Consider the following 27,555-nt stretch of genomic DNA (forward strand, 5'->3'; position numbering starts at 1 on the left):
CACAGGACTCTGGAGACTGCTTCGGAGGTGGGAAAGGAAGCGTAAGAGGTCGCTTTCTGATGAGTTCGTTGGCTGCGGAATTAGCACCAAAGCGTAGTCTGTAGCCAGCGGCCGATTGCATCCGCATTCCCTGATGGTTCGATAGATTTATCTGCCACGCGTGCACATTCTGTAAAACAGGTAAGTCAGCCTAAGGGGGCAGCGTGTGTGTGGGGAGGGGGCGGGGGGGTTCGTGTGTGCTCTCGGGTACCGAGAGCTTCTCAAGAGAGAAAGGAAGGGGCACGGTGTAAAAAACATGGACAGTCACTCCAGTACAGTCAAGTCCAGTTCTGACGAACTTACTTCGTTAAATCTTGTATCTATTTGCTTTTGGGGCGGGGAGTACTGAGTTATTCAACAAAAGTTCAGGGAGCCCGGTTAATTTTTTAGTAAGAGGACAGAATAAACCAGGAGGAGTTTAAATGTATGTATCCTGTGTTTTAAGGTGACCTGCAGAAATTGTTGTCTTATTTTGATGTTTTTAAAAGTGAAAACTATTGTAACAAAAGTCTTATTTTCTTAAAAAATCACTTGTCACCATATAACAAGGCTTCATTACAAACCTCTTCGTTTTCAGATCATATTTCTGCAATTTCTAAACTTAGTCTGTAGTTTGTTTCATGTTTGGTTACTCTTCTGAATTTGTTAAAATCTTTACTTAAAATACGGCATTCCTGATGTCATCCTCCTAACAGTTCTCACAGTCATGCACCTTCTGTGAATTGGTGGTTTAGTTCTCACGTTAAATTTGTTTCTTTTTTGTTGTTATGAAAACGTCTAAAGAATTTTAAACATCTCACCCATGTTATTTTGTGATTACTAAGGTAAAATAAAATGAGTAAGGAACGTGAAGTTTTCCTCCAAAATATTTAACATATAAACTCTTTAAGGTTGCTTGGATGCAGTACTGTACTACATCATATGCCAACAGTATTATCATATTCTTGGGAAATGCAGATATTCTATACTTACACTACAGAGTTCTGAAATCACTTAGGTTTTCAGATCTGTCAAGATCCAAATTATTTTTTTAGATGGAAACCAGATTCTAGAGAGGTTGAATTATCTAAAGTCACACTTTAGGAAATTTACATAAGGCAAGATAAATGTTTTTGTAGTGACCCTTATAAACTATGGTTGGCAACATTTAAAAGTTTTTAAAGAGAATTAAAGAAAAAATTATCTGACATTCAACCAGACTTCATAATTTAGTAGATTTTTATTTTCCTATTGCATTCAGTTCTTTACACAGTAAGGTGGCTAGTAAGTGACACTCTGGAAGAAATACATTTAGAAGATTAAATATCATAATATTAGTGTCATTTGCTGTTTTTTCTAAGAGTCAGAAATTATTAAGGGCCAAAAGAAAAGGAGTAGAAGTAGAAGAAAATTAATATACAGAAACACATACCTGGCTTAAGGTATTACTAATAGTTGAAAGCCCTTAACTTTATAAAGGTATTAAGGATTTACACAAGAAGATGTAGTCATAGTCTCAAAAGTAAGAAAGTATGCAAATCTAATTCACTTGTACTGTTGTCCAAAAAGACTTAGGAAGAAAGTTTATGTATTTTAATATAAAATTGAATAGGTTTTTTGAATCTAGTGAACAGTAGCATTGGACAGGCCCTTTGAAAATTGAACCCATTCTTTGGACTATAGTTTTAGAGTAATGCAGAACCATTTTTCTGCTAGTAGTTTATTCTGTTGGTGTCAGTTATACAACCCGGACACATCTGTAGTAAACTTGACATTGTAGTATTAAGAGTCAAATATTTTATAGAAGCTGAATGACTTATCTCTAAATTGGAGTATTCAAAACACTGCAGTTATATTTCCATGGTCTCTCTGTTATCCATTTTATAACTTTAAAGATAAATAATCTTATATTTTTTTCACGTGGAATATAAGCCTCTTGATATTAGCATTCATTGTGGTCTAGATCTTCTATTCAGTATCTTTGATTTTAAGCTATAAAAATCCAAATCATAAGAGCATTAAGTCAGTAGGGGTACTCTACTAGTTTTCATTCACAAACTGGGGAAACACCAGAGGAGGAACTACCCTTTGTAGTGAATTAGTTGAAGGACTGTGTATAATTCCTGAGTATGAATGTACAGTGGATACGGATTCTTGAGCCAGACTGCCCCCACCTTTGCCAATTTATCATCTGGGCAAGTTCTTTCACTATGCTGTGTTTCAGTTGGTTAAATCTGTGAAAAACAGGATTAAGTAATACCTGCCTCATAAGGATTTTGTAAATATTAAATATTATTACATGTAAAGTACTTAGAATAATGGCCTATGCAAAATAGAAACCATATACAAAGTTATTACTGCATTGCTGTTTATCTACTTATATAACTATCATGGGTTACTCAGTCAGAGATCAAAGTTACTGGTCTTCATGCCATCCCACCTGGCACAATTTCTTGCAAATAGTAGATTTACAATATATGCTTATTGAGTAAATAAGTTTGATTCTCTAAACCTTATAAACTATTTAGAGAATTACCTTTACTCTTTTAGAAATAAAGGCTCCAGTAATAAATTATCAAAGATAATACTACTAGTAGGAGAAATTCTAAAGTAAAAATCAGGTGTGTTGACTGTTACTTAAAGTCTTCTTCCTTATTTCAAATATGAGAAAACAGATTTGGTCTTTCATGTGAACTCTGGTTGATTGATACTTATTTCCTGCAACACTAAGTTAAGGAGAATTCTGAAGCTACATTTGAACTTTGGAAGAAAGAGCAGCTCTTTTAATCACAATTTAATCATTGCAGCCACAGTAAGGTTTGGGGTAGTATCGGGATAGTACCACTTTTCTCACTGTATTACTTGTATACTAAAAGCATTGAAAAATTATATTGCTAAAGATGTTTATATATTTTTTCTCATAATTTAGGAGACTGAATTAGCTCTCAACAATGGGACGAACCTACATTGTAGATGAGACTGTTGGCCAGTATCTTTCAAATATCAATCTCCAAGGAAAACCTTTTGTCTCTGGTCTTTTAATAGGACAGGTATGTGCATTTATTGATAAAAAAATTATCTGTTTATTTAAATATGCTGTTTAACAAACTCAAGGTTGGGGGATGCAAGGATATGATGTAGAACTAAACCTCAGGTACATCATTGAAGAAATTTATCAAAGTAGGACAAAGATAGTTCAGGTTTGTTCATGTCAGAACATATTTCCTTTTGACAACCTGGAAGTAATTTTTAATTTATAAAGTAGCATAGAAACTTCAAAACTAGAACTTTTATTGACAGATTATTCACTTTTTGTTCTTTCCAAAGTGTTTTATACTCCATTTTAATCTTTACTAATTCTTCATTGCCCCATTCTTTATGAAAAAAGGTTTTAACAATTTTATTCATATTCTAGTTTGTTTTGTCTTAGACTTACAGCAACAATGATTATATTTTTTGTTACATATTGTAATATCTATCTTACTGACAGTTTTTTAAAATGTTGATTCAATAGAGAGGGAAGGAAAGGAATTGGGGTAAACTTGAAAATTAGAAAATTCTATTTCCCTTATAGTTAGGCCTTAAAAATCAACACAGAAGGGCCCGGGATTTAGTTCAGTGGTTCCGCTACCTGCCTCATAAGCACAAGGTCCCGAGTTCAATCCCTGGTACCAAAAAAAAAAAATCAACACAGAATGGAGATGAGCATAAGCAACATCTTGCTTTTGGGGCAGCTATTTTATCTGATGCTTTAAAACTTTCAAATTGCATAATTAACTTTTCTTGTTTAGATTCTATTCCTATTCTCAAGATATTTTGTCTTATAATTTAATACCCGATTTTACCTACTTATAAAGAATGCACTGATCTGGATGTGTAGCTCAGTCTTAGAGCACTTGCCTAGCATGTTCCAGGCCCTGGGTTTGATCCTCAGCACTGCCCCCTCCCCCCAAAAAAAGAATGTACTGCACAGAGGACTTAGGTATCTAGACCCTTCATAACATTCAGGTTTTCTACATCATTCTGCACAAGCTTAGTTAATCTCAGTGTAACTCTGAGAGACAGATTCATTTTCAGAGGTTTCAAAAATAAGATTTTCTTCTAAGACAGAAGGCATATCTATACTTCTACACAGGTAGTACCACTCCATAAGTCCTTTCATTAGACTGCCAAATATGAACTACTTTTTTTGTTGTTGTTCCCAGGATTGAACTCAGGGCCTTATACATGCTAGGCAAAGTGCTCCACCACTGAGCTGTGTCCCAGCCCTGAACAACTTTTTGATTCAGATTACATAGCGTCTAATGTGGGAGTCTTTTTGCTAGGAATTTTTTATTTAAGAGTCTTTTCCCCCTTTATTTAAAAAATGTAAGGGACAAGCCTTAGAAGAAGATGTGCTCAGTAGAGATAAAATATCAGAAGGAGATTCTTTTCCAGACTTACCTTAGTGAATACAGGCTGCTGTATTTCTAGGGCTCAGCAAAACTAACATCTTGCAAATGAGTTTATCAAAATTTTAGGCTTTCCAGTCTGTCTTCATGCTTTTTATTTCTTCCAGTTTTCTATAGGCTTTTTCTGTCTTTTTAATTCAGAGCTCATCCCTTCTTACCCAAGCTTGCCTATTTCCTGTTCTCCAGTGTCAGTTACTTTTTCTTTTCAAAGTTAAATATTTTATGAAAAAAAAGGAGCATCTTTAATCAGGACCTGTATTCTTCATCTGTGCACATCTCTTGGAAATAACTTTTGTAGAAATAATTACTCTTCCTATGTTTTTTATCCCAAAATGATAATGATCATTATGGAGTGTTAGGTACATATGAAGAAGATACACTGATTTGCATTATTAACTTTATTTTCATTCTTTTAAGGAAATTTTCACTACAATAAAACTGGGCTGTTCAATGATCCCAAGTTTATCTTTACATAATAAAAATTAGTCTCCTTGAGTAACCTAGTAATGCCTTGGTTCACAAATGCTTCTGTTTGTAAATAATTTGGGTCTCAAGCAAAAGCTTTTGACAAAATTTTGCTTTTGTTCACAAACTCCACATCGGGTGACAAACATGACCATGCCTTCTCCACACAAACGGCTATCTTCCCCCAGAATTTGTAAAACAAATTAAGTTTGTAAACCGAGACACTACTGTTCAAGTATTAGTTTTTTGTGTCATAGAGCTAAGATATCTGATTTCCTCAATCAGATATCACCCTAATAAGCTTTTATAATTTGTTTTTGAAGTGTTCTTCACAAAAGGATTATGTGATTCTTGCCACTAGAACACCACCCAAAGAGGAACAAAATGAGAGCATCAAATATCCTAAAACTAAGTTGGATAATTTGGATGAAGAATGGGCTACAGAACATGCCCATCAGGTAATCTTATTTGTTTCATTATATGGTTAAGTTTGTGTTTATTTGACTAACCAAAACAAGAGCACTTTGTTCTTGGATTGTTAGCCTAGGATTGCAGAGAAATTATTCTTTTTGAATAGTTGCCAGTGGCAGGATTCAAAACAGCTTTACAGAGAGCTCTGAACTTAAAAGATGAGTAGGACTTTTCCAATAAAAGAAGTCATAGAACACTTTCAGTATCCCAAAGACAATATGGATAAATGACATAAAGGTGTAAAAGAAAATATGTTAGGAGAATAGCAAGTAGGGCTGGAGATTTAGCTCAGTGGTGCTGCCGCCTGCCTTGCAAGCACAAGGTCCTGAGTTTGATCCCCAGTACAAAAAAAAAAACAAAGGAACAAAAAATAAAGTAAAAAATTAAAAAAAAAAAAAAAAAAAGAATAGCAAGCAATTGGCATAGTTGAAATGTAGAGTATGTAGAAGAAGAATATAATTAGACATAAGATCGGAAAGGGCCAGTTTATGAGTGGCTTTTTTTTTTGGTACTGGGGATCAAACTCGGGACCTTGTGCTTGTGAGGTAGGCGGTGGCACCACTGAGATAAATCCCCAGCCCTATGAGTGGCTTTTGAGTGCAGTCCTAAGGGAAATGTATTTGCCAAACAGTAGCTTCATGGTACTTTTGGAGATCCTCATTTTGTGAAGTAGTTAATGAGATTGATTCCATAGTAATCTAGAAGATACCTTTGATATCTTGGACTACTTTATATAGATAAAAGAGAGGGTGGGCACAGACTAGAAAACATATTTACAGTAATAGTAAAAAAAAAAAAAAAAAAATACATGAACTCGTTCCACTACCTGTCTCACAAGCTCAGGGTCCCGAGTTCAATCCCTGGTACCCTCCCCCACAAACAAAACCAGATACGAATTTAAACTGGATTCTGAGCTTTGTGAGGGCCAGAGTCACATCTGTTTTATTTATTGCTATATCCTGAAGGCCTGGCACATTTCCATGGTTTATACAGTAATGGGAACTCCAAAATATTAGATAAGTGGGCAAGAAGTTCATTACCCAGGAATTTCAGAGAAAGAGCAAAAATCAAGATGACTTGGTGATCAAGTAAATTACAAGTGAGGAGATATAGGGAGAGTGCAGCTGAACATGACTGAGATTTTTAAGATAACTTTATTCTAATCTTCCTTTTGGTTTCCTATAAAATTTTATGTGGTATGAGTGTATATCTGTATGTATACGTGTGTATATATACATAGAGAATGTGAATGAATTTATATAATAAATTAACATTTTACTCTAAAGAGAAATGATTAATTTTATATGTTGGTGATTTTGAAAAGATATACAGATTTCTTTTGCTAAATATGAAAACTTATTAAATTTGTGGTACTATAGTAAATAGAATTTATGAAATCAGAGAAACCATTATTAGCAGGTACAATATAAATATAATAGAGATTAAACTATGGTATCCCATTTTCTAAGACTGAACTTTGCGATCATTTGCTTATACATTAAGTAACAAATAGGTAACCAGAGGATTGTGATAACTGGTGGCAGAGAAAATTCCATGTGACATTAAGAAGTAGCCTCAATGAAGTGAAGGGAAATACAGATTATGGAGAACCGAACTAGTAGTATGTATGTATGTACGTAGTATGTATATAAAGGGTTGTGTGATAAGATCCACGGGAGACTACACCACATTCTGATGGAAGTTCATTAGACTCTGAAATATCCAATAGAAGTATAAGAGAAAGTCAATTCAGGCTAAGGAACAGCTTCCACAAAAGAATAGAGTTACAAAGTGTGGGAGTATATAAGAAGAACAGTGAATAGTTTTGTACTGATAGTTGAATAATTCAGGAAAAGTGGTGTCAAATGAGGCTGAAAACAGATTCTGGAAAGACTAAAGTAGGAGTCTAAGATAAAGGATAAAATACATACTTTATCTTAAAGTATAAAATACATACTTTATCTTAGATAAAGTTACTAAGATAAAATATTTTACCTCAGGTGAAATATTTTAGTAATTTTATCATGAAATAAAATTTACTTTGCTGATGATGAGAAGCAACTGAAAAAATCTCGGAAGTTATTTTAGTCTTTCAACCTTATGAGGAAAGGGTTTATATATTGGTGCAGCTAAAAATGTTGTTATCATAATTTTAAAGTAAAAAGCTAAGGATGTTGTAGGAAGATTATATACATAATGACACTCCATTTATCTTGGTTATCATGGTTCTCATTATTTTATTCAATTTTTCAGCTATCCCTGCCTCAACACTTGTGAATATTTGATACTCAGTAGATATATGCCGATTTAATATTTAATTTCTCAAATAGAAAGGACTGCATTGCTTATGGTAACTAATACTGTATTTTTATGTTTAGGTATCCAGAATGCTACCAGGGGGACTTTTAGTTCTTGGAGTATTTATTATCACAACTTTAGAACTGGCAAACGACTTTCAAAATGCCGTGCGCAGAGTAAGTCTGATTGATATATCGAGAAATGTTTTTTCAGTACTGGGGACTGAACCCAAGTCCTTCACACTGAGCTACATAGCCCTTTTATATTCTATTTTGGGACCAATCTTTCTAAGCCGCTCAGTTTCTCAGACCGGGCTTGAATTTGTGATTATCCTACCTCAACCTCCCAGAGTGCTAGGATTACAGGCATGGGCCATAATATCCAGTTAAAAATTCCTAATAATATCAGAGTTACATGTTATTTTATGTATACTCATTTTATGTATACACAGTGACCCTAGATGTAATTAATGTTCCAAATTGTGTATGCTAGGGTTATATTGAAAGAGCTTTACTTTCTAGAAGCACAAAATCCCACAGATTTTCCCATGGGAAAAAGTTTTAGCAGAAAAACTACAGTTTAAAATCCTAGGTGCTGAAATTCTTTCAGTTTTGTAATCTCTATTATCAGATATCCCACCCGTCATGTATTTGGTATCTTGTGAAGACAGAGAAGAAACTGCAGATCCTCCCTTTTCATGAAATTTTTCACTCTTCTATCATCTTTTCCATTTTAAGTGAATTTACCTCTTTTCACCCTTGTTCATCTTTGGCGGTTTAAAATATACTTTAAGTCCATGTGAATTTAATGTTCATAGCATGGCTTGTGAATCTTTTTGTGATTGGCACTGAATTGAATGGAGTGAACATAGATGATATAGACAGGTCCAGTCAAATTCTTCCTTTTGGTTTCTAAGTTTTGTTTTTAAAAAGTATGTGAGACTTTATAAATGCTGCCTCAGAGATTGTTGAGTTTGAATTAACTTTGTTTCCATTGGCCTACTTTGAGAGACATAAACATTTAAAACTTGTTAATGTCTTCTGTAAGGTTTATTGTTAAAAGCTTTATTTATTATAAAATGCTACATTTTATTACACAGTGTTGTGTTTCTGGAGAAACTTCTTTTGATACTGTCATCAAGAAAGTTGTGCCTCTATTGCTCAGTTGTTTTCAGTTTAGGACCATGTGAATTGTATAACAAATTAAATTTCTGTCTGCATATTATTGTTAGAAAGCTGACAGCCACATTTTTGACACTTTTACCCCATATCAAGTGTTCATTTGATAATTCTTATTTCTGATACAAATTTATGTCACTGTTCTGATTTTTTTTCACTTGTAATTTGTTACTGCTGTATTTTTGTATCCTGTGTATTTTTTCTCTTGTGATATTTAAATAAGAATTGCTAAATGCTACCATTCTCCATTTTTATAGTGAAAATCATTCCTTATTTCTCATTCAAATTAAAGTCCTTATTCTATATGTAAATGCTAGTTGCTCAAAATTAATTTTTCATGTCCAGTTAATCATTAGGGACGTTGATTTATATTTTTCTATTTAAAACCCAATTTTGGATGGTGAGTGGGTGAAAATGATCAAAATATGTTATATTCTAGTGTGAATCTGCCAAAATGAAACCCATTAATCTGTATAACCAATAAAAGTAAAAATAGAAAACATTTTAATCTAAATCTTTCAAATGGAATCCAAAACCAGTTAATATATTAGTTCTACTGTTTATTTTTAAGTTGAGAAAAGTTAATGATAGAATAATGGATTTTTTTTTTTTTTTTTTTTCCATACCGGGGATCAAACTTGGGACCTTGTGCTTTCCAGGCAGGTTATAGAACCGCTGAGCTAAATCCCAGCCCCAGAATCATGGAATTTTAAGCCAGGCATGATGACACATCTATAATCCCAGCACTTGGGGAGGCAGAGCCAGGGTCACTTCAAGTTCAAGGCTAGCCTAAATTACAAGGTGAGACCCTGTGTCAAAAAAGCCAGAAAAAACAAAACAAAAAAAGAATCATGAAATTTTAAAGCTAAATGGTAGCTTAGGGACATTATAATTGCCTTTTTTCCACACTTAATATTTTTTTTGTGTGTAATAATGTGTATTTTTCTGTATTTCAGCTAATATATGCTGTGGAAAAGTCTATGAATAGAAAAAGACTGTGGAATTTCACAGAGGAGGAAGTTTCAGAGCGAGTGATACTTCACATTTGCTCTTCTACAAAAAAGTATCTTTTATTTAGGTATTTATATTTTTAAAAATATAAGAAAACAATGTAAAAACTGACTATTCCTGCAGAAGATAACTTTTAACTTATTTGGTATTTAATTGGAAAATTTTATATACAAGCCTTTTTTTTGGGGGGGGGGCGGGTTACCGGGGATCGAACTCAGGTCCTTGCGCTTGCACAGCAGGCAGCGATATATACAAGCCTTTTGACCCAGTGAACATTCTTGGGTTTGACCCCGTCCAAAACAGTACTTTAGTTATAGAGGGTATGTTTGAGGAAAATTACATAAGTGCGTCCATTCTGTTTATTGTGATCAGCAATATTTATAAACAGAAGGAAATAGTTTTCAAGTACCACAACTGCTGAAGACAGAGAAATTTTGTGTTTATATAAAGATATAGATATATCTGTACATTTATTTATGTATCTTTAAGTGTATTAAGTATTATGGTTCGTAAGAACTCTTATTTTTTGATAGTTTGTATTTTGTTGATTATCCAGTTTCCTATTTTGGTTATTTCTGTCCTTAATTAGTAAAGAATATCTTGTCGAACTTACGATGTCTGTGATCCAAAGGTAAGAAAAATTACTCTAAATATTTTTCTGTGTTGGAACTACTTTTAAGTTAAAATTCACCTTTTCATTTAGTTTTAATAATTTTCAATTCCATTACTTCCTATTGATATCAGTAGGCACCTGTATTGTTTTGAAATAAGATTAATTTCCTTACAGGCAAGGAAAAGGTTTTTTTTAATTATTAATATATTTTTAAGCTTCTACTTTGCTTATGTGTTCACTTTTGTATTTGAAAAGCTGAGAGTAAAAATGACTGAAGACTTTTGGTAGTTTTGGGCTTAGTAAACAAGCTGCCTGTATTCAGCAGAACCTAGGCCAGCATTTTATTAAGGTATCTAAAAGCAGTGTGAAAAAGTAATTTTGCGATGTTTTTAGCAAGGATGGGACAGAAAGGAGAATGTTTTGCACCTACTAATCACTCAGTAATTATTTGCTGCACATCTAGATCTTCAGAAGTGACACTATTGAGGGTACAGGTAAAAGGTGAAGATCCAGAAGACTTTGGAATTCTAAACATGGAATACTCTGATATTTTTCTTCCTATCCTTTAGGGGATGTGGCGGTTTGCCTACAATGTATTATTAAGGATTACTGAACTTAATGCATGCTTTATTTCTTAATTCTACTATTTTGCCCTTTGATCAATGAATTTGGCCAAATATACTGGATATAAATTTGTTTGAGTTAATAGGTTATACACTTTATGGTGTTTTATTGATGCATATATTTTATCTTAACTACAGTATACTCTGTTTTTCTACCTTCTCCCTTGCTGAAGAGTTCAGCAAGACCAGCAGACTGGAAGTATCAAAATAGACTATCTACCTCATGGCTTTCTCTTGAGTGTACTGTTCATATTGATATTCACATCCCACTTTCTGCGACTTCTGTCAGCTATACTCTGGAGAAAAATACAAAGGTACCAGGGTAAAATGAACTTTCTTTAGTAATTGCTGAGTGGACATTCTGCTATTATTCTGGTTGTCTGTGTCATTTTATAATCCTCAAATGTTCAAGCCAGATTAGAAATTTTTTTTTTTCCAGTACCAGGGATCGAACTCAGGACCTTGCGCATGCGAGGCTGGCATGGTGCCACTGAGCTAAATCCCCGGTCCTCAGATTAGAAATTTTTTAGACATGTGGACCAGTGTCAGAGCATAATAGGTACTTAATAAATATTTATTAACTAGCGTATGTAAAATGTAATTATATCAGACACTGTTTAGTCTTGTAGCTTTCTTTTGGTCCTCATTAGCTTTGTCCTCCTTTTTCCAGTCTTTTCTTATATTTTGATGTCATCCTTTTGTCTAATTTTTCTTTTTTTCACATTGAAGAAGGCAAATGGAATTTGCTTATTTTTCCCTCAATACTGCTTTATGTTATTTGAAGCTCTTTGTCTCTTTCATTTTTTAAATAATAAAGGGCATTGTTGAATTTTATTTTACTGTGTTCATGTAAGTTAATAAGACTGGAATCTGTGATATAAATGTTAGTTTAGGATAAAGATCCAAAAAAATGTATTATTAAAATAAGGTAAGGTGCCAGAAATTGGTCTTTTTATTTAATTTGTGAGACTGGATTTAGACACTACATTACTGATAATTAAGGATTTTCAATTTTTCACTAGGTGGAAAAAATTAGAGTCTAGGGAGTTTATTTGAGATGACATATCTGAAAGCTTTCTATGTTGTATTTCTTTTAAGAATGGACTTACCCGCTGGGCCAAGCAAATTGAAAATGGTATTTATTTTATTAATGGACAAGTTAAGGATGAAGATTGTGACCTGTTAGAAGGACAGGTGAGTTAGGAGAAAATAATATTACTTATAAAATAATTTGTTCTTAAGGAAAAAGAAAAGGTGATGTATCTTTAATCCTTACCTTCATGAAAACAGCTTTCATGTATTCATTTCTGAGGTCTTTGAAACTATAGAACAAATATTTTTGTCAGAAAATGATAGGAGATTATTTCTAATGTAGTTGGAATATTAAAACCTTCAATTGGGAGTGTCATCTAAATTCCATCTAATATCCAAATTGAAAACTACATACTTAAAACTAAAAAACCCATGTTCTACTATAATAGTAGGGCTTATAAAATAGTTTTAACTTGAATGAAGAGGAACTTTGACAGTCAGCAAAATTTAGGTGAAAAGCCAAAAATAAATGTTTTACATCTTGCAGACTATACAGCTATGTATTTCTGCTGTCATGGGGTGAAAGTAGCCATTAATGATCATGTACATGAATGATTATAGTTGTGTCCCAGTAAAACTTTATTTCACAGACAGGTGGCAGTGTGTGTTTGGCTCAGGCAATAGTTTATCGGCCCTTGCTCTAGAGGAATTAAACATAGGAATTTGTTTTTAAGAGAGCATATTGGTTGATAAAGAATACATAAAATTAGCATATCTGTTAAAAAGCTGAGTTATAATAAGAAGTAAGAATTGTTTTTCATTTCATTTACTTAGTATTTCTGAGATGGTTCCTAAATTGTCTTTCATGTTCCAGTTGTAGTTTCAACAGTGGCTTTTTAACTTTTGTGTGTTTGTATGTTTGTTTGTTTTTTTAGAAAAAATCTAGAGGAAATACTAAAGCATCTAGCCATTCTTTTGATGTTCGAGTGCTAACACAGTTGGTAAATATTTTAAAATACATTTGAAGTATGTTGTTTCTTAGAATAACAAATGAAATTATTTGTGTTTATTTATAATTAGAATTTTAGAGGTGTAAGCAATTGTATAAAATCTAGTTACAAGAAAGCTACTCTCAAGAAACATTGTTTTAATAAAACCTATTATTAAAGTCTTTTACCTCAAGGCTATCAAGTAGGTATCTGTTTAAATAGAAAATATATACATGGATACACATACCTCTGTGTGCATGCATTTATTTTTATAAGTTAAGTTATAATTCTTAGCAATTTAAAAGTAAAAAATACATCCACAGATGTGCCAGGAGTTACCAAATCCCTAATTTAAAGATTTATGCCACCTCTGAGTTGATAAAAATCACAAAATATGAATTATCAAGTTTCATATTTTTGTATGGTTCTTTAAGTTATGCAAATATTTGGAAATTTGAAACAGAAAAAGCATTAAAAGTAATTATTTCTAAAAGTTACATGCTTTTGATTAATAAATATCTGTAATAGACAAGGGTATAACCATGTTTTCTGGAAACTTTTCATTTCAGTATTATACTTGACTTTGAAACAGAAAAATACTACCAGGGCTTATAATTTTTTAACTGAATAAAATAGAATGAAAGACAGTTTGTTTGACTCATGAGTATATTTTAATTTCTTTATCTCATTGTTTAACTATAAGAGCATTACTAAGCTGTCACTGAATTTAAGCCTCTGAAAATCTGTTCCCAGTTTTTTTTTTTACCAGTACCTTAAAAGTATTTTTAGTGTCATTTTCTATCTTTGTTTTGATTGTAGTGGTGTTGCATGCTCTTTACTAGTTAGATTGATTTCATGATTTATTAAGCAGTTTGCTTAAAATTATTTTAGTGATTAAAAACTGCAGTTAGGGGCCGGGGACTTAGCTCAGTGGTTTCACCGCCTGCTGCGCAAGCACAAGGACCCAAGTTCGATCCCCAGTAGCAAAAACAAAAAAACAAACAAAAAAAAACTGCAGTTAGGCAATATATAGAATACGGGAATATACACAGAAGAGTGAGAGATGATATTATAAAGGATACTTGTAATATTTAATATTTTTTGTCAGCTATTCCATTAGTCACTCAATTAGAATTTTTGACGGAAACAGTATATATTGTAGAAAAGAAGTACTTTCTTTACAGTGAAAAATCTTTCATTTTCCTTACAGTTCCACTCTAATTAGCTTTACAACAGTAAGATTTTACCTGGATTAACATATGTAACTCTTAAAACTGATCTCTTTGAGATACACATCCTTTCTCAAAGTGGTCATCCCTGAAAACCCTTACATTATTGTTTGTAGCATGGAATACTTTTCTATATTGTTACTTTAGCCTATGTATATAACACTGGTTTATCCTTTCTGAATCACACTTTGCATTCATTCACTTATATTAACTTTTTTTTTCCGAAAGTATTTGTTTGTATATGGGTCAAACACTGATTTTGTTATTGTCCTTGCTCAAATTCCATAATTCCTGTATATTGACTACTTAGGAAAGTCGAATACAAGACTCTTCATAGTTTCAGCATAGCTCTTAGCATTCTAGACGTTTGCTTGATGTGCTTTTAAAATTCTGAGTATTTCTTGAACCATGTATTTTGTTAATGCCATCTTTTCCGGTTTGTCCAGTTAAAATTCTGCTTGTACATTACAATCTATAACAGTGCACTGCTTTTGTCAGGTTTCATTTGGTCACCCTAGCCAGAATGATCTTTTTTCCAAAATACCTTATCAGTGTCACAGAGTTCTTCACTTACGAACAAATTAGATTCCCAAAAACTGTTTGTAAGCCATTTCGTTTCTACATCCATGTAACCAAGAGGAATTTACATTTGTAGAACCCAACTATATTTTCACTCAAAAAGAATAAGTCAGTCCTTACATATTTAAAATTCTTTCCTTGAAATGTATATGTGTGTAATCTTTTATATATAGCCCAATATTTGTATATTTTTGATACATATATGTATTATAAATGTTAATGTGATAAAAGATATATTTTAAGTTAACTACTGAATATTTAAAATAAGGCATTTTTCAGATAGAGTAGTTTCATTGACACTAAAGATTTGTGGAGTGGGTAAGGGAAGTCCATTATTCTCCTCCACCCTTACCTTATTCATGTTATCAGTTAACTCTACAAATGTTATCTGACGCTAATTCCAAATATAGTATTAGCATTGTCAGCCTGCTGCTTAATTTGGTGATAAACATTTTTGAACTGTTTGGTCTGTGATACATTTTTTTACTAGCAAGGCCATGATTGAATTTGAATTCTTAAACAGATCTAGCCTTTGTCTGAATTAGATTAGCTATTAACTACTTATGCCCTCGTATTCAAGTCCTTCTATTTGTTTCATATTTTTTCCTCATTTCTTCTCATTACATAGGCTTATATGCTTATAGCACTTTCACAGATTGTATAATTTGCTTTCTGTTCTTCGAATGGACCCTATTATTGAAAGGGTATGTAGAATGTAAATTACTTTCATGTCCAGTTTTTAAATTTTGTTTTGTTTTTAATCACAATTTTTGTTTCCATTGTGATGATAGGCCTTTATTTGTACCTCCCATGTGTACATGCTCTCTCTGTTTTGGCACTTATTAAGATGAATAGGTTAAAAATGTCTGTGAAACACCTGAAAACCAAGCAGGAATGATTACCCTTTAGACTAAAGAAAATGGGATTGTGAAATGAACATGATAACTATTTCATTCATTTGAAATCAGTAATATTTTCTGGTAAAATTCATAGTTAACATTGTTTTTACATAAATAAAAGTTTTTAGCATATGGAAATTATAGGTTTAAAGTGATAAATAAATGTGGGCCTTTGCATTGCTTATAACTTTACCATATTTATCACATCCTACTATGTGCTTTTATTTTTGTGCAGTTCTTGTATTGCATACCCTATGTTTCCTACAATATCATGTCTGTATCTTTTTATCGTCACGATATTAATCTAAGTATTCTGCAAGTAGCATATTTTTAGTTAATATATTGAATGAATATTGGTGTTTTAAATGTTTATGTAGGTGAAAAAACATTTCAATGTAATTGGATTTGATTTTAGTAGACATTCACAATGCTCAGAAAAAAATGTAACTTATGAAGAGAAGTATTTTAATAAATGAGATAATGTTTTAAAACACTTAACTCAGTCATAAATTCCTCTTTCCATAAAGTGGCTTAAGTAGTGTCTACTAATATTGTTGGCAGTTAGGACTGAAACAAATTTTATCTTTCAGTTCCTGAATTCGGACCACAGATCCACAGCCACAGTCCAGATCTGCAGCGGTTCTATAAACCTTAAGGGTGATGTGAAATGCAGAGCTTACATTCATAGCAACAAACCCAAAGTTAAAGATGCTGTGCAGGTACAGAAAGGAATTACTGGCATATGAAAATGGAACTAACTTAACGTAACTATTCAAACATCCTAATATTTTCTTTCGGAACCTCAGATTTTATAATTATAATTTGATTTTAATTGATGACCCAATCTGTTGGGCAGTCCATATATACTGTGTAATTTGATCCAAGATTTTCACATGTAGAATATCTATATTATACCTTTTAAAAGTTATGATCATATAGGTTTAGTAAAAAACAGTTATAACACTTTAGTACATCTGAAGTCATTTTTTTTTTTAGTTTTTTGAGCCAGGGTCTCTGTAGTTCAGACTGGCCTTGAACTCACTGTGTAGTCCAGGCTGGCTCTGGCTTTGAACTCAGGGTGATCCTCCTGCCTCAGTCTCTTGAGTGCTACAATTATAGATGTGCACCACCACAACTGTAATGAAATGAAACCATTTATTTTGGGGCCGGGGATGTATCTCAGTGGCGTTGTACCTCCCTGGCAAGTGCAAGGTCCTGAATTCAGTTCCCAGTACTGGGGGGAAAAAAATCACTTCTTTTGAAGGAAATTGAATTTTTTAAACAGGAAAATATGTATAGGTAAAATTATTAGGTACTACTGTTCCATAGCACAGCAATTTTTAAAATTTAAAAAATGACCACTTACATTTATATCATAATAATACATTTCCTAATTTGAAGTATTGGCAAGATTTATTTAAGTGCAAAATTTCATTCATGTATTTGGTTTTAATTTACTATGCAGATGATATCTTAGCAAATTTGTCATTAAACTATAAATGTGTTAATAGGCATGCTAAGTAAATGGAAATAACAAATGGAATGATGTATCAGTTTTTAGTGGACATGATCATATTAGGAAGCAAATTATGTGGGTTTTTTGGGGGGGTAATTAATGTAAATCTAAAGTATTTGATTTCTTCTTTTGTTTTTGCTTGTACCTCTTCCCCCCAGGCAGTGAAGAGAGATATATTGAACACAGTTTCTGATCGCTGTGAAATACTATTTGAGGATCTACTTTTGAATGAAAGTCCAGAAAAAAAAGTTATGAGTATAAAATAAGTACTTTTTGGAGGGCATACGTTCTGTTTGATATAGTAAGATATCAAGATGTAATAGATAAACTATCTTTTACAGCATCGTTTATACCAATTGTCTCTTTTATTATTGAAAGAATTTTTCAGTTGCTATCCACTCCCCCAGTTTTTGGGAACACTTTATAATAGTAAAACTGACAATGTTTAACAAGTTCATGGAAGATTTTTAAAAAACTAATTCTGAGTAAACTTCCCCTGCCAGAATCTAAACTTTTGGCAGTTTAAAGTTCATATTTTTTGTTACCTGAGTTTTTTTTTTTTTAAGTACCTATAATGAAAGTATTAACTTATTATAGTTGAGTATTATAGAATAGATTCTTTAATAGTACTTATAAACTGTGTAAGTTATATATACTTCTCAGCTACATAGCCTTTTTTCATTCCTAGTATGTTTGGTCCTTGGAATAGCTAGATTAAGCATTTATCCATCCCATAATTAAGAAAAAAGCTTGAAATTTTATTTACTGTATATACAGATTTGACTCTTAACCCAGTTGGTTTGAAATTTTTGGGGGAAGGAAATGTGGAACCTCTTCTCATACCTTATCCTGGCAGCCTTTACTCAATGAAGTTTTATTTTCGCTATTTGATTTTGGTTATGTGGTAACTCTTGTAGTATTAATCATTACTTTTTCTTGAGCAACATTCTGTGTTATAGCTGAGTTATCAGTTTTATGATTTTCATGAACATGGGGATTTATTCACCATTATTGCCAAAGATCTACGTTGTTACACACATCAGTGTACATTGTTTCATTTAAAAATGCTTTATAAAGATGTTGCTATATGACTGCCTCGATATTATTTAATAGTGAATTATTCTCTTGAAATCTTTGCTGATGTCCAGTTAGTAAGATCAGTAGCTTCTAACAGCAGTTGTACTATTTATACATTCAACTTGATATATTTAGAAATGAATATAAACTAATCCTAGATTTTTTAAAAGTTAAAAAGTTTTTACTGGGTAATTGAGTGGCCTTGGGACCTATGTGAAGAGAATGAAATGTGTGATTGGATAGAAAGATCAAATACTTTGAAATTATTGTGTTCTTTATTAGTCAGCTTTTTGTCACCATAACAAAATACCTTAGGTAGGCTACTTATAAATAGATTTATTTAACTCAGTTTTGGAGGTTCAGAGGCATTATATCTGCATCAGCGTAGTTCTGAGTGCCATCAATTCTGTTGATCTGTGCTGCATTGTATAATGGCAGCTGGTAGTTGGCTCTATAGCTCAATGGTAGAATGCTAACTTCCCATGTGTGAGGCTGTGAGTCTGATCCCCTATATGGTAATGTTAATGACAGAAATGAGATCCCAGTGAAGTCAGCCCAGGATTTTACTTAGCTTATCTTTCTTATATGATAAGATCTGGCAGATAATATGGTAAAATGTAGACATTAACCAGATTTGAAGTATTTTTGCATGTGTCTGCAAAAGGTATATTAACTTTACATCTCTAATCTTTAAAGTAAAAGAAATCTTTGAGTTTGGCTGTTTGTTTGAAAGAACTTAATATTTTAATGATCATTTTAAAACAATATAAAAATTCCAATCAATCCTTTTACTTACTGGTTTCTTCTAATTCTCCTTAAGATATATTCTAAATGTTCATTATTTGCTGTAAGTCTTCATTCAATCATGCCCAACTGACTTGGAGTGAAAATTGAGAGTGTTTATTATGAGATCTCTTTCCTTATTTCATCCTTACATCAATATTCATTTATTTGTTATCCCAGAGCATTTGTTATACTGTCTACCTTGTACCCATGATTCTGCTCTCTGGATGGGACTGCTCATCCCTGTATGCAAATGTCTGCTTCTCCTATAAGAATCAGCTCAGGTAGCACTTACTCTACAGATGTAAGCTAGGATCCTGTTTTCAACTGGCTGAAATCCAGTTCTTACAAAAATTGGCCTAAATTGAAAATGTTTTTTTCTGTTTTGCATTTATTCGTATAATGTTAAACTATATACTTTTCTGTGGGGAAGAATCCTAAAGGTTTCTTCTTTGGAATACTATTTGATATGTGTTTTTAAACTCAAACCAATTGAAAAACTTGATCTTATTGAGATACTAAATTGTTAATTTAATGTTTCAATTTTAAAGTTATAAGTGTTTTATATTTTTAATGAGTAGTTTAAATTTATTCCAAGTTATTCTTTAACATTTGATTTTATAGCCTGATTTTTTGACAAGCAGTCTTAGAATCAATCCAGTTTGAAGTGGTTTTAAAATGTTGCCAAGCCAATTACATATGCACATTATAGCCATCTTAGAATTTTTTAACTTAATTTATTTTGTAAGTGTCTGTGTCTCAAAATAAAATAACATAATCCCAGTTTCAGTGTGTAGACAATTTACATGCTGCAATACAAATTGCAGTAATGTTGTTATACAGCTAGGAGGCAATCGGGTCAAAGACTAAAATTATTCTCCCAGTTCTCATGCAAACAAGTTAATACACAGAATCTGGAAGGCATACCTAGTTTAAGTCATGGCATTTCCCATGACATTTAAGACCTTATTCATCATCTTCTGTTTTTAATTATATACAGCTAACACAAGTTTATCGATAAAGGAAACATGGGTTACTATTAAAGTGAGCACAGATTTTCTACTTGATATTTATATTAACTTTTTAATCATATCTGTTGCTGACAGAGGTCATTCTTTACTCAAAATGTCTATTTTTGCAACAGTTCGTTAGAATCATAGATGTATCCAGTGATTTCATGTCAGAATCTGGGGAAATTCTAGTTTTTAAGTATCCGAAGAAAAATGAAACATGTAGATTCAGATTTTTTTTCTAAAAATTACTTAAGGCTGTTTACAAAGAGACAAGTAAATGAGAGAAATAAATATTGAGGCAAAAGGAATATGGAAAAGAAAGCAAGGTATAATTAGTAGTAAGGTTGGTACACAAAATATGTGTCTTAATGACCTGAATATGCTTGATATTGGAAGAGGCTATATCTAGTAAAATGAAGTCAATAGTGACACTGATGCAAAAATATATATCGTCATGTCTTATATACTTAATGTGGGTAGGCCCCTAGTTTGGCTCAAATGTGCATAAATAAGGGGAAAGTTGGCTGTAAAATTTACAATGCTTATGAGATTAAAATGAACAATTTATAGACCATAGATGAAATTCTCTCTTGAGTGTTCCGTTATAGGACAGGCAGGGGTTCATACAAGAATGTGTAGTCAAGATTTTTACATTGAAGACAATGATAAGTTTGTGAGTTTCATAAGAGTACCTGTGTCCCCTGCAGAGGTCCAGAGTTGAATGAAGTAAGAGCAATTTTTTTGCCCTATTAGATGATGAAAAACCATTGGCATTTCAAGCTTTATTTCTATTGGATGTTTTTATATGCTATTAAAATGTATATTTACTAATACCATAATAATAATGTTCATTCTCTTTTTAGATTCTGAAAAAGAGTTCCACATCCTCCCTCACCGTGTTTTTGTCCCCATTCCTGGATCTACTGTAATGTTATGTGATTATAAATTTGGTGATGAATCAGCTGGAGAAATCAGAGACCATTTTATAGAAATGTTAGATCAGATAATTCAAATAGAACGTTTAGAAATTGCAGAGGAAATAAACACAGGTAAATAAACTGATTATATTACAGTTAAAATTACCTCTGAGATGTCTAGTTTAAATATCATGGCTTATATTTCCTTAATATTAACTCTGACACTTCAGAAAAATAACTGAAGCAATTAAAAATGTCACTGACTCATTTCTAAGTAAACATACAGTGACTATTTTCCTTGGAAATTCTACCTAAAAGTTTAAGATACTTCATGAAAGAGTTTAACATTATAATAATGAGGAGAACAAAACACTAATTTGGAAAGTTTAGGTATAGATATTTATATAACAACTATGCTCATATTAAATTGTATATTTCTGGATAGTATTACCTACTTTCTAAAAATTGTATAATGTAGTAAAGACTACATTATACTGCAGTATGGTAACTGATGATCTTTCTAGGACTCTGTCCTGTTTTTGACATTCATGATCCTCAGCTGAGTGATTTATTGATCACCTATTATGCATTGATCTAATGATTATGCATTCCAAAGATTAATGATATGGTTCTGACTCTTAGGTTCACAGTACAGTGGGTAATACAGAGAAATGGATTATACAAGACAAGGTGATTAAGTCGACAATAGAAAAATGAACAGAATTTTAGAACATTTAGCAGAGGGATTATCTATAAGGGATTCAGCTCAGAGCAGATGACATTTAAGTTGATTTTGAAGATTGAATTTAGGTAAAAACTCGGCTTTTTAGAAACAACACTAGTAGGAGATGTAGATAAGAATATAACTTGTTTAGAATTTTATTAGTTTTATTTCGTCAAGTATTTGTTGAATTAGAAAGGATGATTTAGTAATTCTGTGTATTTTCAGTGGAGAACACATTCCCAAATTATGAAGTAGGGTAAAATTACAAATTTTAATAAAAATCTTCAGTACATTAACATAAACTTCCTGTTGGTTTAGAATTATATTCACTTATTTATTCATTGACTCAAAGATGTTAGATGCCATAATTTTAACCAAGATACAGATACAGTGATACCTCAGTTGTTGAATGACTCTGAGCTAGAACTTTCTACTACTCAAACAGCAAAGTTAAAAAAAATCTGCTAAGTGTTCGTAACTTTACTCGATGGTCTAACTGAAAATCTGACTTGAAAAAACGCGCATAGGCAAGAGAGTGAGTTGTGTGTCATGTCCCACTGAGATCACAGAAGTGTGATGCCTCAGTCTAAGTGCTGCTCTTGCCCAAACAGCATATATTATTTGTGTTAGTGCATTAAACATTGCTTTCTTTTTGTGTATGCTTTATTTGTTTAAAAGATCATATCCATGTCTCCAAAGAAATTTAATGATACCATCAGTAAAGCTAAGAGGAAAACTGAGAACCACCATAGAGTTAAAGAAATCATTGTGAAATTTGTTCGCATCCTGGAGAAATGAATTTATAAGTGTAATTTTGGGCCTCAGACCAATTCTTTGGTTTTCCATTATTTCTTATGGAAAAAAATGTGTTCAGTTCTTGAACTTTTCGTGTTTGAACATGAATTTGAAATGAATTGAATTCAAAAACCAAGATATCACTATAGTAGTTTAGCTTGAATCCAGATCTGCCACTTTTGGCGGTATAACAAGACCTTTCTGAGCCCCACATGTTCTTAGAGTTGATGTGAGAATTTGGTAAAATGTTAAGGAACATATTTTCTATAAAAAAATGTGAATAGAGATATAATATTAATATTATATAAAGAACAACTTTCAAGTTCTAAGTTAATGAAAAACTAATATTAAATTCTGAAAGTTAAATTAGTAATATACATAGGTTTTTTAAAATATTTAAAATTAGGGTTTCCATATAAAATAAACTACAAAAAATAGTTTAGATTCAAAAATTAAAAGTCAAGTATACATTCAGGAGCATTAAACTTGTAAGCATCTGGCTTTATTTCTAGGTACAATTGGAAATTATTTGTGTGATTATTATTTAATTATTTCTGTTCTGTGTTATAGTTACCAAATAGTTGCTATGTTTAAAATACATATTTTGCCAAGTATGTATCTTAAAATAACATACTGTTAAGTGACTTACGGATGAAGAGCAATTTGTCAAAATGACTCACTTACGGGATAACTCTGGCTTTAAAATTTCTTACGTGTGTTAGTCATCTCTTAGTAGACATTAACTTAATAATTCAGATGTACTTTATCCATAGTGTCATATAAAAAACATTGAAGACATGCCTTTAAAATCTGGTGAAATTTATCTTGGCCAATTCTGCTTTAGTGTTGGAGAGCTGAAATTAATTTTTGTTGTTTAGTTCATGGGTAAATCACTGACTTTAGTGGCAAATATAATGATACAGGGGTAGGGAAAATAACTAGGTATGAAGTTCAAATCCTAACATTTCATTTTAAGCTTCCAAATAGTCCTGTGTACCCATTAGCAGTTGGAGTAAAATCTGAACATATCTATAATTTTGCATGTGTAATACTCCTTTTATTCTTCTTTCAAGAAGGTTACTTTTAGATATGATTAATTTTGAAATTGTATGAATTTTTTATTACATTGTTTTACAGAATTGCTTAAAATCGAATTTTCTACTGAACTATGTTACTTGCTTCTAAATTTTGGATAAAATATTGAAGTATTGGTGAAATGACATAATTACTGAAGTTTTAAGTTCTTACCAAAGACAATCTGACAAATTAATTGTTATGGCAAGGCCTTATTAATCCTTGAAAAATAATTCACTTTTGTAGAATTATCTCAAATCTGTGTCAAATCACATGACTTTGTATGATAAACTTATAAATGGAGTAGAATGTCTTCTAAAAGTAGATCATTTGTGCTCAGATTTATTACAGCATCATCTTCATGTATAACAATTCAATGTTAAGTAAATAATATAACAAAAGAATTTATGTGTGTAACAATTCAGTATTAAATGTGTAAGTCATATATGATGACAAGATATTTTTGTGTTTATATATAGGTATTCACGTAAGAAATTTCTTACACCAATAGGTATAATTCATACTTTATCCCTTATTTTTATTTGATGTAAGGATTTTATTGGCTTCAAAGCTTTAGCAAAGATACTTTCTCATAGAAGAGCAGTTATTTAACATGAATAAAATTGTGTTATCTATTCAACTTTTAAACCTATATGTTGAAGTTGAAAGAAATGTGAAATTGAAGTTGAAAGAAATGTTGGACTACTTATAATCTAGAGCTAAGGTGTTATAGCCCTTGAGAAAACTAGAAACCGTGAAAATACTGAATATCATACAGATAAATCATAACATGAATTCACAGTCCTTTGTGATTGATTTGATGTGAGAGTAGAAGAGAGGAGAACAAGGCTAGAGATGTAGCTCAGAGTGGTAGTACATTTGCAAGTATGGCAGGCATGTACTAGACCCTAGGTTTGACCCCAGCACCAAAAAAAATTTTTTTTTCAGTCAGTTTTTAAAGAGCTTTAGTTAAATGCTTAAAGAAGGGGAAAAGGTATGGTGGTGCCCCTGATTCTAAGGAAGTAATCACCAGTGATTATTTCTGAAAATCACAGTAAACAGTTCTTCATGGGAAATTAATGAGAATGTGATTTTTCCCCTGTTAATCCAGTTTGGTACCATAGATCCCAAATTTCAGTGACTTTGTGTGTCATCCTGTGAGCCTGTACTAGTACAAGGGGTACAGAGATGTCTATAAAGATATTTTAAATTAAATAGGCTATTTTCCTTGAAGCAGTAGTATTTACTATGTCTCTGGCACATTTGCTGTCTTTTTTTTTTTTTTTAAATTTTCCTCCCGTAACTAAAGGAATCAATCTGAAATAGTTGTTTTCAAATATAGTTATCTAGATTTCTATAGGACAGTACTCTGCTTCCACTTCTGGAGTGGTAGGTGTGTAGAAGAAAGGAATTGGTCAGGCTGTAGGAATGTTCCATCCCAGCTTTAACCTGAGGAACACTACTTTCATACATTTTATGGTGATATTCTATCATGTTTTATTTTTTGTAGGATTCTTTAACACTAGGAAAAAAATTGAAAACCACTGGCCTATGTCATTCTAAGGATATATCAGTTCACTTATTTAATCAGAGCTAAATTCAGATAGGACAATAAATGTAAATTGCTGTCAGTGTAATGAATTAGAAAAAATTTGTTTGAATCCCTGGTTAACTGCTATAACCCTCAGTTATGGACTCAACCTCCTAGGCTTTGTTCATCTGCAAAAATGATGTACTCGTCTTGTTTAATATTCAAAGTAGTTTTAAGGTCAAATTTATGATTATATTTTGCTTGTGTATTTCAAATTTCAGTTTTGATCAAGTCACCAGATTTTTTTCCCTGTTGAACAAATAGTAAATATTTTGTGGTCTATATAAGCTGTCTTTCACATTTCTTATTTTTATAACTGATTTTTAACTCAAGAGTGGTAGTCATTCAATATTGGGCCTATGGTCTTCTGCTCTAGGTCAGTGATAAAACATTAAGTATTTGTGAATTTGACATAAATTCCATGACATTTAATTCATCTACATTCAAAAATGTATAAATTTATTATCTTATAAAAAAGATTAGTGGAAGAAATATGGTATTGATTGTGTATTTTCCTTATTGTTTCTTAAAACTCTAAAATGGTAATTCTTATTTTATGTAGGATTCATTCTTATTTCTTGCAGCTTTTATGAGTTCCTCTATGAATAATGAGGCTTCATTGGACAACACAGAAGTTGAACAGCCAGAACAACCAGTTAAAACTACAGTAGTACTGAAAATTCAGCAAAACATAGGTATTTTTTCTTTTTGGTACCTGGGGTTGAACTTGGGACCTTGCGCTTGCAAGGCAGGCACCGGAACCACTGAGCTAAATCCCCGGCCCCAACATAGGTATTTTTTTATAATGTTGAAAAGATAATACTTTGTGTTTGAGTTTTCTTGTTACTTTAAAATTATTTTCACTTTATTTCTTAAAAGTACTAGATTAAGCCAATATTTATTGAATATTATGGATAATGCCAGGCCCTAGAGATAGAAGGGTTTATAAATAATGGAATGTCACCTAAGTGCTCTCAAAGATGAAATACCTATTAACTCTTCTGGTGTTTTTATAGAAAAATACATAAAATGTTGGCAACTGCTTAATGTAGCAGGGCCAGTCTTTCCAAACTGGTATTCCTAGAATTACTACTGTAGGAGATTTTGATATATGTTTTATTAAAAAAGTCAAATTCAAGTTTAGAAATTTATAATGCACTTTTGTATTCTAAAGGCTCTAAGAAGTGCAGTATTCCAACATGTTTCAGGTTTCTTTGGACAAAGAACATGTAGACTGTCATTTAGTGGAATAATGTGAGAAATCCTTAGCATTAAGACTTAAAATGAGAGTTGTGAGTCAGAAATTTAGTTGTATTTGTTGTTGCTCATTAGATAAACTTTAGTTAATTATCTAATTCTTTGTGTCTCTTTATTACTTTGGTCGGTATCTTTTTAAAAAAAATTATTATAATCAAGGAAAAATCAAAGTTACCAAACCATACTTACTAATACTTAGATTTTATAGTAGTGGAACTTGGGCTTGTGGAGTTTTGAATATCTGTACAAATGACTTTGCATTATAATCATTGATATAACGCAGTTGAAAGTTGTTTAAGCTAAACCAAAGATCACTGGTATGTTGTCTGTGTTTATACATGTATATGTATACACATAACATTTATATAAGCTTTTGAAAGTATTTTTTCTTCTAGATTTTTGGAATTGCTTAGTCTAGAAGGACTGTCTGTGCATAGGTCTTTAAGAGAGACGCTATCTAGTTTTTGATTTTCCTCTACAATTTCATTGGCTTTTAGTACATACATATATGTACATACGCTAGGGGGGTGTGTGTTTTTGTATGTCTCATTGTATGTGTTATTTTATAGGCCCATCTGTTACCCATTTCAGAACCTAGGATCAATTAAGCTTTTCTTTTGCTCATTTCATTTCCCTTTATTTTGTGTTTGTTTTAGGTATGATTGCAGCATTTGCAGTTGCAGTCCTTGCTGCAGGTATCTCCTTTCATTACTTCAGTGATTAGAGTGAGGCACAAAGAGTTTCCTGATCATCCAGTGAACATTGATCAACAACTGTGAATAATAAAGTTGTAAACAGTCTGCCTGCTTTTAAGACAGTAGCAGCCACATCTGCTGCCATGAGTATTGCGTATGTTTCTGACTAACACGAAATCAACAGCTGCCTTGGTTAGCCCTGCTTGTATTATAGGTGGCCCAACTTTTCAAAAATAAAGTTATGCATTTAGATGAGA

General features: G+C 32.1%; 1 protein-coding gene across 3 annotated transcripts; it reads left to right on the forward strand.

The window, feature by feature from the left end:
* Odr4 (odr-4 GPCR localization factor homolog) lies at positions 1-27,555 on the forward strand. 3 transcript variants are annotated; one of them, XM_087194455.1, is made up of 14 exons: positions 1-180; positions 2,948-3,068; positions 5,258-5,392; positions 7,784-7,879; positions 9,838-9,944; positions 10,487-10,523; positions 11,302-11,442; positions 12,227-12,322; positions 13,096-13,161; positions 16,447-16,575; positions 17,531-17,619; positions 21,107-21,294; positions 25,931-26,041; positions 27,260-27,555. In XM_087194455.1, exons 2-14 carry the CDS (start codon positions 2,970-2,972, stop codon positions 27,325-27,327), a joined length of 1,362 nt encoding a protein of 453 aa, XP_087050581.1. In that variant the 5' UTR covers positions 1-180; positions 2,948-2,969; the 3' UTR covers positions 27,328-27,555. The 3 variants fall into 3 exon arrangements, with proteins under 3 accessions (XP_087050581.1, XP_087050582.1, XP_087050583.1); XM_087194457.1 differs by having other exon boundaries at positions 162-180; positions 5,296-5,392; XM_087194456.1 differs by lacking the exon at positions 13,096-13,161.

Source organism: Heterocephalus glaber, unplaced genomic scaffold (assembly GCF_053883595.1).
Source record: "Heterocephalus glaber isolate CG9 unplaced genomic scaffold, H.glaber_assembly_v1.0 deba00001600, whole genome shotgun sequence".
Lineage (NCBI taxonomy): Eukaryota > Metazoa > Chordata > Mammalia > Rodentia > Bathyergidae > Heterocephalus > Heterocephalus glaber.

Coding starts and splice junctions, on each gene's coding strand:
- Odr4 (XM_087194455.1), top strand. CDS start 2,970: ATGGGACGAACCTACATTGTAGATGAGACTGTTGGCCAGTATCTTTCA. Junction 3,069..5,257: donor CTGGTCTTTTAATAGGACAG/GTATGTGCATTT, acceptor TTGTTTTTGAAG/TGTTCTTCACAAAAGGATTA. Junction 16,576..17,530: donor AAGTTAAAGATGCTGTGCAG/GTACAGAAAGGA, acceptor TCTTCCCCCCAG/GCAGTGAAGAGAGATATATT.